Source organism: Acipenser ruthenus, chromosome 48 (genome assembly GCF_902713425.1).
Source record: "Acipenser ruthenus chromosome 48, fAciRut3.2 maternal haplotype, whole genome shotgun sequence".
In the NCBI taxonomy this organism is placed as follows: domain Eukaryota; kingdom Metazoa; phylum Chordata; class Actinopteri; order Acipenseriformes; family Acipenseridae; genus Acipenser; species Acipenser ruthenus.
In genome coordinates, this window is record NC_081236.1 from 7368398 (window position 1) to 7379076 (window position 10679).

Consider the following 10679-nt stretch of genomic DNA (forward strand, 5'->3'; position numbering starts at 1 on the left):
TTGCACACTTTCTGGTGCTGGGACTGTATCAGCCTATAGCGTTAATAACTAATACTACACTCTACTTTCTCTTTATTAGCTTGTTTTTCTCTTCATGTCTCAGATGACATCTGGATTCCAAGAGTGTGTGTGTGTGTGTGCATGAATGTGTATGTGCTTACCAGATCTCTGGGCTCCAGGCACACAAGTCTTACTGCAGGTATCCTCCAGGTGGGATCTGTAGGAGTCTCCAATGACCAGGCAGCTGCAGAGACAGGAACAGGAGTCATGGCAAGCCTGCATTGGAAGCACAGCGGAATGGGCAGCACTAGAGGACTAGCAGACCCCTCACCAGTCAGTGACCACGTCCCATTGCGGGCTGGAGTCCAGTTCAAGTGGTCAGTCTGGCTGTAGGGCTGCAGGAGCTCAACCTGCAGAAACACGGGCTCCAGCAGAGACTGGGACACAGGGAACGCAGAGTAGAACTGGGAGTAGCTCACATCTAGAGGAGGAAAAAAAAAAAAGCTTTGTAGGTCACTGCTATGCTTTTGAAGCACTTGAGGACTCACTTCATATCAAGGACAGAGGCTCATGGGAGTTGTAGTCTAATCTGTTGGATGGGCCAATGTGTTCAGCTTTGGGAGTTTAGAATGAAGACTACAGAGCGCGTCGGCGTCCACGAGAAGCGCCGCGCACAGCAGTGCGAATCTGGAAGAGAGACTTCAGCGTTAGTCTAGACAGGTGCGTGTAACGAGCGCGCTGCAGGGTATGCGCTAATCGAGTGAGGGGAAATGAACAATTAAAATTAACCGTTTAAGGTAATAAGACTGCACTTACTGTAAAAAAAAGAGCGCGACTGCCATTGTATCTGTCCGCCACGCTGATTGCCCGAATAACCACGACACCTCAACACCACCGACATCGTTTAACCGGACCCGACCCGAGTATATATACTGGAGACGCCGGGTCTCGGCAGCGATAGCAGGTGGGCTTGATCAAGCAATTCAGACCCATTGCGCGCTCTGGAGGATCAACTGGGGGAAATCTACCAGCATTGCGTCATTAATTAAATTAAACTCAGAAAACAAAATACTACTGATGATGATGATGATGATGATGATGATAACTGGGGACACCCGATCAGCAGTTAATCACGCGTGATTAAGACCACGTGTTGACTCTTCAGTTCAATCTCAGTCAGGTGCTGTGATCGGGGCGCGTGTGAACGGAAGCGGTGCGATTCTGAGGGCTTTATAAACCCCGGGGCGCGCCGTGTCCCAGCAAGAGAGCGAGCGAACGCAGCGGCTTCTTTCTGTGGTAGAGAAGCGCGGGTTTGTTAGTGACTGGTGATCTGTGGTGGACACGGCTGGAGAAATCGTATTGAGATGGGGTTCAGGCTGCTTTTAGGGTGAGTTTAATTTTTTTAAATTGAATTTTAAGATAGATATAGATGTTGTTTCACTATTCGTGGACTGTGGTTATCACATTTTCAAGCAATTCCACCAATTCCTCTATCTGTGCACATTTAAAATAATTAACAATTTAGCATAGTCCTTGGTCTGTAAGTTAATTTGAACTTTAGCATTCTACTTCAGTTAACTGGCTCCTGCGGATGAGTGTGCCGGATGTCTAAGAATTCATATGTATGTGATTTATTATTATTATTATTATTATTATTATTATTATTATTATTATTATTATTGTTCCAGAGTTGCCTGGTTATGCGCGGTGTTGCCGGCTGGCTTGGTCGCTCAGGACTTGTCGGGTAAGATCAATATTCACTCCGAAGAACAGTCTCCAGTCTGCAGCGTAATATATCTGTATCACTTGGGTTCATGTGGTACTTGTGTGTCTTTGGTTCACAAACCCAACTCTACACTAATGTTGGGGTATTTAATGTTACCCAGTTGGGCTAGTCCAGGACTCCCGCTAACTGGAATCTGTGTATTCTGTCTATCACAGTATTATCAGATATGTTTAATAAATTGATTGACCGCCCTTGTATACAGAATAAAAGGGTGATGGCTCTCGGGGCAGATCAGATAATTGACAGTCACTCGAGATGCTTAATGAAGAGAATTAATTGAACTGGGAACTCGCCCTTGATGATTTGGCATGTAACGTTTAGACTTCCTGAACGTTGTAGTTGGTTCAAGTTATGAGTATTCTATTAATTGATTGAATTGGCAGCTTTGTTTAGGCTTATGAAACGCTATATAGCCAACTTAAAAAAACGTTTTATCTATTCTATTTAATATGGTGTGTGACTTTGTGTTGCCGGTGTTCTTAAATAACGGAGCGGCTCTGTGCGTTCATTTCTGACTTCAGGTAACTTTGTGACCGAGTGCCGGGATCGGTACTTCTGGATGTCAACCAATGGCAAGTTTGCCGGCGGTAACTTTCGCTTTGACGTCATCGGTAAGTTGGGTCGGTTTAAGAAACGGCAGCTGTGCGGGCATTTGGGTTTTGAGTATAGGGTAAAACGTTGGGTCTTTTTTTTTTTTGTTAATAAAAACCTTGTGGGGTATCAGAATTAAAGTAATTTAAATGAAACTCTTGTTGGCTGGTTAAGAGTGCCACAGATAAACTGAATCTCTGAAATGATTTCAATCCCTATGGGGTTTGCTCGGTACCCCGTTGCGATGTTCTCCCTCATTTTTCTCCCCCCTCCAGATAGACGCGGGGTTTACCCGCTGAATGACAGCTACGCAGCGGCGTGCGGGTTTACGTATTCCTTCAACCTTCCCGGAGACTTGATCTTCAGAGCGTCGTTCTTGGCCTGTCACGTGGAGAGCGTGGTGAGTACGTCACTGCAGTAAAAAAAAAACCGCTTTACACTCTCGTACACCGCAACGGGGAACTGAAAAACATGCATCTATATAATCCTGTTCCCTTTATCAATTACAATGTTCATCAAGTCTGCAATCGGCAGGTAAACATCTCGCAATGGCAACGCATTCATATGAAGTCGGTTTGGTGCATGAAGTTCCTTTCAATTGAAAGAGGTGAACTATCTCAGAAATGGTCTCCCATTCCTTTTAGGGGTGCAATGGTCTTGTCATCCACCCTGTTTTTGGAAGTCCTAGCCCTGTATGCTGCTTGTGAAGAAGTCTCCAGTACCGACCGGTTCTTTCTCCGTTCTCTCTAGAATGACGTCTCCTATGCGCTCCAGTACCGCTTCGTGAGACTGGACTCTCTGGGCAGAGAGACGGTCTACCCCTTCTCCCTGTCCTGCAGCACGGAGAGCCCCTGGAACCCCCGTGAGATTGTCTGTGAGGATAACTACATGGAGGTGAAGGGGACCCCCGAAACTAGGGTTTACAACTGAGCAATGTATCTGGTCCTATTAATAGATCAATCACACCCTAGTGACTTAAGGATGGAAATGACTCCTATTGCGTAGCAGTTTCACCCATTCCAGGTTTTATGATCAGCTTGATTTTACCCACAGTGTGTAGGTAACAACCTCGGGTGTCTTTATTGTAGTAAAACCAGGATTGGATCAAACTGCTTTGCAATGGGAGTCTTATTTTGCTCCCTGGGCAGCAGTGGAGTGGTGGTTAGGGCTCTGGACTCTTGACCGGAGGGTCATGGGTTCAATCCCAGGTGGGGGACACTGCTGCTGTACTCTTGAGCAAGGTACTTTACCTAGATTGCTCCCGTAAAAACCCAACTGTATAAATGGGTAAGTGTATGTAACTGTGGTATCTTGTAACAATTGTAAGTCGCCCTGGAGAAGGGCGTCTGCTAAGAAATAATTCTAACTAACGGAGTTACACTTCAGGGGTAAACGCGATTCCTGTTGCATAGCAGTTTCACGTCCGGTCCTGGTTTTACTGTGAGCTCGATTTTAGCCACAGTGTGCCTAGGTAACAAGCTTGTCGCAAAACCAGGCACGTCTCTGCCTGCTATGCATGGAGTCTGACTCCAATCCCTGCTGTTCAAACCTCCTGCCCCCAGGTGTCTGTTAGGATGAATGTCCCGGTCATCGCTCAGGAAGGACTGGAGAAGGAGGACTGGGAAGCGGCTTTCTCCATAGTGAGTGAACTTTCAACTGGGAGGTGGGGGTGGGGGGGGGGTACAGGGCTTCCCAGGTCCTGGGGGACCCCTTGTGTGTTTAATTCCACCTGAGCGCTCAATTGAACTATTGGCTTAAGACCTTTAATTGTGTTCAGCGTCTAAATGGTTGGCAGTGTATTCAACTTTTAGAAGTAACTTGAAAGCTGAGGACAATTGCAGGTTTAAGCACTATTAGATGAATGAAGGGTGTAAGCAATTGATAAACTGGTTGGAATGAGAATCTGCAAGTGCGGGGGGTCCCCAGGATGGGGGGGTCTGGTGTAGAGCAGGGTTGTCAAACTGTTCCTGGTGGACCACAGAGTGTCTTCAACCCACAGCTCTGAAGCACTTGGTTTCATTTGATTAATCGGACACATTACCATCTCTCCCGGGCCTCTGTTTGTATAGGTAGTGTACCTTGAATGAATTTTTTTTTTTTCTGAAATCCACAAAGACCATGCAAAAATATTAACCCTATCCAACTGGTTCAAGTAAGTTCATTGAGAGAAGCTGGAATGGACACTGTCCCTCGGAGTGTAGTTTGATGCCTCTGGTGTAGAGGTTTCTTTCTGTAGTGCTTGCAGTGTCTCTTGTGGACGCTCTCTGAACTGCACCTCTTGCAGCTTCCCGAATGGCTCTGGGTCTCAGCTGCTTTTCGTTGTGTTGCTCTGCAGGCCCAGGGAGCGGTGATGTCCGAGTGGCAGGTGGTGTTCCACCAGACCGGGATGCCCCCCAAAACCATGACCGCCGAGGACGCCCGTACCGCAGGATACCTCGTAAACTCCACGTCCAGCCGCGTCATCTTCAGATCGCCCTACGGCATGCCCATGTCCGAGGTGCTCCTGGTGAGTTCTTAAAATACTGTGATCCCAAACCAGCTTCCATTATTTAATAGCGTCCTTTTGTGTGCGAACATCTGAGGGCTCTCCAGAAATATACAGCAAGGCAAAAAATAGGATGATAACGAACTTGGCGTTTTTAAATGCTGATGGATTTAAAGTTAAATCTCTTGCAATCCACTTAACTTTCTGAATTTAATTTTTTGGCTATAGCTGCCTTAATTTTTCATATGACTAGGAGTAAAATCTAGTCCAATTTAATATGCTGTTTTGAACAATTTAGATCTATTTAATGTGTAATGTAAAGTGTTTTGTATTGCAAGATGCCATAATAGTAGTCTAGGAATGACTTTAGCAGAGCCAAGGTGACTGACGGGTGTTAAAATGCAAGATTCATATTTGCACTTGGTGTAAACAACACTATTGAAATAACTTCTAGGATGCAACAAGTTAGGATTATAGCAAGTTGTGTCTATAGTGGTGCAATAATGCATCAGCTGAGGATCCAGTAATGTGGTGCTGAGGTCAGGAGAGTCCAGAGCAGGAGGGGCGGATCAGGAGATCTACAAGCGCAGTCTGAACAGGGGGGTCTTGAGGGGGCGGTGAGGCGCGGGGCTCGTCGCGGTCTCTGCTGCAACGCTCTTCTCTATCCTCAGGTGTCGGGGATCCCTGTGGAAGCCATCAGAGCCACTGTGTTCTATAAGCAGAGGTGGATGCTGCTATTGGTGGACACTTCAGCTGCCTGCGCCAAGAGTGAGTCACCGAGGAGCACAGCAATCCTAGGAGGGCTAATGGTCGGGAAGCATTACCTGAGCTGGGAACTTAAGTGGAACAGTCTAGTGCATTGTACACTTGACTTTGAATTGGCTGCACTAGCTACACTTTGACACCTGGTGGCACTGTGTGCTATGTGGAACTCATTCTTCCACAACCTATTAACCCATTAAGTGCCATTGTCCTCCTTTGAGGGTGGGTGTAACTTTGTATTTGAGCATGTGACTGACACAGCTCCATGTTAAATCTCTACCCTATAAGTCTAGTGTCAAACTGCATAAATTCTCCAATAAGTTATAGTTCTGGTGCTAGTGTTTTAGAAGTGCTTCATCTTCCATGCATTAAGACCATGAACATCTTGTCATCTGACTGTTTAAAAAGTCTATAAAAACAAATCCCTTTTCTACACCAAGGGGGGGAAAGAATAGTATACCATGGCAAAATGCCTCGCGTTTCATCTTTTTCCAGACCCCTCTGTTTTCAATGGCACCTACCTCAGCTGGGTCACCCCGAGGCTCATCACCCCGCTGGTCCTGCATCCCACCAAGTTCCTGGATAAACGGATCACGATGGGGGTGGAGGGGAGGGTCCTGGATGAGGTCGCTGCTACCAGCAGGGGGTACCAGCTGCTAGTCAACGGCACTGCAGTGGAAATCCGCATTCCCTTCGGAGCTGTGGGGGGGTATCGCAAGGTAAGATAGCCAGGGACCCTCTGGTTGGGTCTCTGTCTGTGGAGGCTTGGTGATTTTTAGAGAAGGGCTTTTTCCTGGCTTGACCCTGAGCGAGTCACTTCACCTCCTTGTGCTCCATCCTTCGGATGAGACGTAAAACAAACGAGGTCCTGTTGGAAGTGACTCTGCAGTTGAGGATGCATAGTTCACACCCCCCTAGTCTCGTCAAGTTGCTTTAGAGAAGCGTCCTTCTAAATCAAAAGCCCGTTCTCCCTGGGGAAGGGGGTGTAATGGCAGCAGTTTTGCATGTTGTACTTCTCCCTGTATCTGGGGAAAATCCCTTGACTACTTGGCCTAAGTTATTGCATATGAGAATCTGGGGATATAGGGGGAAGTCTGTTTTGTTTCTTAGCAGATGCTTTTATCCAAGGTGACTTGGAGACTAGGGTGTGTGAACTATGCATCAGCTGCAGAGTCACTTGCAACAATATCTCCCCTGAAAGAGGGAGCACAAGGAGGTGAAGTGACTTGCTCTGGGTCAGAGTCAGATGTTGTACTGATTTGTATATCTGTAATGCCTGTCTTTTTACAGAGTCATGTGATTGATAACAAGTACAACCAGGTGTATGAGATTGACCTTTTCCTGGAGCACCAATGGGCTGATGACCTGTGGGAGGTGACCCAGCACCGCTCCTTCAAGCCAGCCCGCTCCCCCTACCTCCCTGAGACCCCATATGTGGTGAACAGTGAGTACTCTCCACAGCCCTGCACTGTAGGGGTAACCTTGGAGCACGCGATTGGGGGGTGAACAGGGTTAGAAACTCTAGTGCTGCTGCACCCAGTCCTGGGGTTCAGAGCTCTTCAGTTATGTTTCTTGCGCTTCACCTCTCTAATCCCTGCTCTCAGACACCATCCCGAGTGAGAAGGGCTTCACGGTGACCCTTGGTAACTTCAAGCCGGACGTTGAGCTGAAGAACCTGACCCTCAACGGGGTTCCTCTGACCCTTCCCGAGGCCCAGAACAGAGGCGTGAAGATCAGCGAGGTCCAGCACCCCAACGGCACCAAGGACTTCGTCCTGAAGGTCCCCTTCGACAACCCGCTAGTCTCTGTAGAGGTGAGGATTAACCCACTCGAATAAGGAGGTACCAAACCATTGAACACAAAACCATACCAATGGGGGGGGGGGGAAGCCTCCTGTTCATAGTGAAAGCCAGCTTAATTTATATACACGTGACCATGAGGTGTCGCAGGGGAAGACTCTTGAACAAATCTGCAACATGAATTATACAGGAAATCTAATATTACACATGGACTGTATCATGCACTGTTTGAGAGTGGCCTGTCTGCAGCAGGTGACAGTCCAGGATTTTGGGGGGGTGGGGTGGTTCTGTAACCTTTTGACCTGATTTTCTCTTGCAGTACATTGGGGCTCTCATCAGGAGGTACACCTTGAACATCAACTACACCTTGAACATTGTCCCTCAGAATGAGCCGTATTTTCACCCGGCTGCTATTGTGTGCGATGTGAAGGATGTTGGTAAGTGAACTGGGGGGGTGATTTCTTGACTAGTTAGATCTGCAAGAGCCTTGCCAGGTTCACCAACTTGCAACAACCCCATACCTGACATGGGCTATGTTGTGGCATTGACTTTTCTGTCTTCAACATTGTACCACCGATCTTGTATTGTATGTCGCCGACTGTTTCAAAGCCAATTGGAATAGAGCCAATAGGAAAGAGGGATTGATGGACTACTGACTTCAGCCACAGTGTGGCAGTGTTCTCCTGTTTAACGAGAGCTGCTTCTGTCCCTCCCCAGGTGTATTTCCATTGCATGGCTGTGGTTTGTGATCCCAACCTGGAGGATACCTGCAATAAGACTTGTGTGCCTGGAGCCCGGAGATCTGGTGAGCATCTGGAGATCAGTCCTGTAATACAAGCAAGCATGACCAGCTGCAGTACAGCATCAACGCTGCTGTATTGAAGCTGCTATCATTGAGTGAAGGGAATACAAAGCCTAATCTCTAAGATTTGAATATCCTGATGGGTCCTTCTTCCTGTGTAATATAATTCTCTATTTGAGTTTGTAAGAGGAGATTTTTTGAATTGTGCTGGTAATGCTCTCTCTGCATTGAGTGAGTTTATAATGATGCCTTTTCATGCAATATCTGTTGCAATAATTTAATCTAAACCATTAAACCTGAACATTTCATTACAGTAAAAATGAATCCAAAGAAATCTTTATCTGTCAAACCTCAAAGCTGGCAATAGTCCTTTTATCTGTACCCTGGAGAGTTGTTTAAATTTTGTCTTTCTCTCAGCCCGTAGTGTGGATCGATTACAGCCAGATCAGAGGCTACATTTCTGCTGGGCCGGTCCAATTGGTACCAGAAGGACAAGTCTTGGACCTTCAAACAGCAGGTGAGACCTTGAGAGTTCTGTTGAATATCCTGGTCATTGAATTCTAACCCTCCTCATCCGATGCTGTGGAGTGCTCTGGTTCTGGAGGGGATGCAAACTAAAACCTCTCAATATATATATATATATATATATAGGAGGCTTGCTGCTCCAGAGCTTAAAGAAAGGGGGTCTATTAGCAGGAGGTTCAAATCCCGGCTCAGCCACTGACTCGCTGTGTGTGACTGTGAATAAGTCACTTCACCTCCTTGTGCTCCGTCCTTCGGATGAGACCCCAAACAAACAAGGTCCTATTGGAAGTGACTCTGCAGCAGTTGTGATGCAGAGTTCACATCCCTAGTCTAAGTCGCTTTGGCAAAGTGTCTGCTAATCCACTAACTTCCAGTGTTTGCAGTAATAAACCACTAGATGGTGCTAAAGGAGCACTAAGCTTTTGATGGGGTGTATGTGGTTTTATTTTTTTACTAGAAGCATGATCAGACTGTATAGGTAACCGGCTCAGGTATGTGTCTTATTAAAATATTAGTAAAAACAGGAATAGACAAAACTATCCAACTGGTCTTATTTCCATTCCTGTGATGCTAAGTCGGTATACTATAGCTGGTATGAAATATCAGTTCTGATAATTGTCCTTCAGAACTGGATGCAGCAATTTGTAGCCAAAACTAATTATTTAAATTAAGGATTTTCCTCACGCCCCCCCAAACAAATAATTTATGAATTTGCATAAAGATGGTGTTCAAATGTTAGTTTACTCTTTTAATGTTTAGGACCTCCATGTTAACTTGTAGAATTTCTTGAAGTTGCTAGGCAACGCTTACAGTAATTGGAGGAATCTTGTGGCCCCCCGGGTCCTAGTGCTCACCCCGTCATGTTTTGAATTTCAGGTGACGCCCCCTTGGTTCCGGCGCTGGGCGTGGCGTCCGCTCTCCTCGGAGTTCTGCTCGTCATTCTTGTTGCTGTCGGATTCAGGAGATGTTAAACTTGCTGTCTAACCCAATAAAGATTTTTACATCTCGATTCTTGTGTGTCCCATTGCTTTCTTGTACCCTGAAGGTACACCAGGAATCCAGCGCGGCTTGCTGTTCAAACAGTCTTTTAAGATAGTGTTTGGCTTTCATTCCAATTGAGCTCTTCATTACTTGACTACACCCTTAATTGAAATGATTTGCTTACTTAAATCTTTGCAGATTCTCAGTTATCTAGAAAAATCTTAAATCCTATATCTAATTATAGCTCTGAAGTCTAGTAAGTGAATTTAGTTCAGTTGCGTAATTCGGCGCTCTGTTAGAAAGAAGTGACAGATTGAGGTGTCTCCCATAACCGGGATTTGGGAACCCTTTTTTGAAAGGGGTAAAAACTGCTAACGTCTGGTCTCAATTCAAACCGATGCGTACAGCTCTGGAGTGAATGGGTACCTGGTCAGAAACTCCACGCTATCGCTGTCAAACGTGACGCGTCCAGGTAAGGGAATGGCACGCAGAATTAAATCTCCTGCATTCTGTAAGCAGAGTGCTAAAGACTTGCTTACAGAAAGTTAATTTGCAAGGGAGGTCCGTCTGCGCTCCTCCTGTTCATGGTACCTGCGCTCGGTTGGGTCACGCAGTGACGTCAGTGTAGGCGCGGCTAGGTGGGTGTCCGTTCTATACTCTCCCCTCGCTCTGTGTGACGTGTCTCCCAAAATTGCCCATGAGTTCACAGCTGTGTCACGTTTACTGCACTTAAACTACCAGTTAGTGTAAAGTAGATGTTTTTGGGTATCTATGGCTAAAATGCAGTAACACAGCATTCACAAAACTTCCTGTTTTAAGTCTTGGCTTTGCACCTTCAGATATCATTGTAGAAATCTCTCTCTCTCTCTCTCTCTCGTGAAAAGTTTTAGAACACCTCCATTTTTCCAGTTTTTATTGAAATTTACGCAGTTTAATGTCTCAATGTAC

At 46.1% G+C, this 10679-nt stretch overlaps 1 protein-coding gene across 1 annotated transcript; it reads left to right on the top strand.

The window, feature by feature from the left end:
• Positions 1–1264: 1264 nt before the first annotated feature.
• Positions 1265–9759, top strand: LOC131721245 (uncharacterized). The gene is made up of 15 exons (XM_059014703.1): positions 1265–1387; positions 1689–1744; positions 2308–2397; positions 2653–2777; positions 3128–3271; positions 3940–4017; positions 4713–4883; positions 5534–5630; positions 6120–6343; positions 6915–7068; positions 7229–7437; positions 7743–7860; positions 8141–8228; positions 8643–8742; positions 9627–9759. The coding sequence occupies exons 1-13, from the start codon at positions 1365–1367 to the stop codon at positions 8170–8172; spliced, it is 1521 nt and encodes a 506-aa protein (XP_058870686.1). The 5' UTR covers positions 1265–1364; the 3' UTR covers positions 8173–8228; positions 8643–8742; positions 9627–9759.
• The last annotated feature ends 920 nt before the right edge of the window (positions 9760–10679 follow it).

Bases quoted from the DNA above. Each gene is read 5' to 3' on its own strand.
- LOC131721245 (XM_059014703.1), top strand. From the start codon at position 1,365: ATGGGGTTCAGGCTGCTTTTAGG. The intron at 1,745-2,307 runs GTAAGATCAATA...TTCTGACTTCAG, and splicing joins GGTCGCTCAGGACTTGTCGG to GTAACTTTGTGACCGAGTGC. The intron at 6,344-6,914 runs GTAAGATAGCCA...GTCTTTTTACAG, and splicing joins CTGTGGGGGGGTATCGCAAG to AGTCATGTGATTGATAACAA.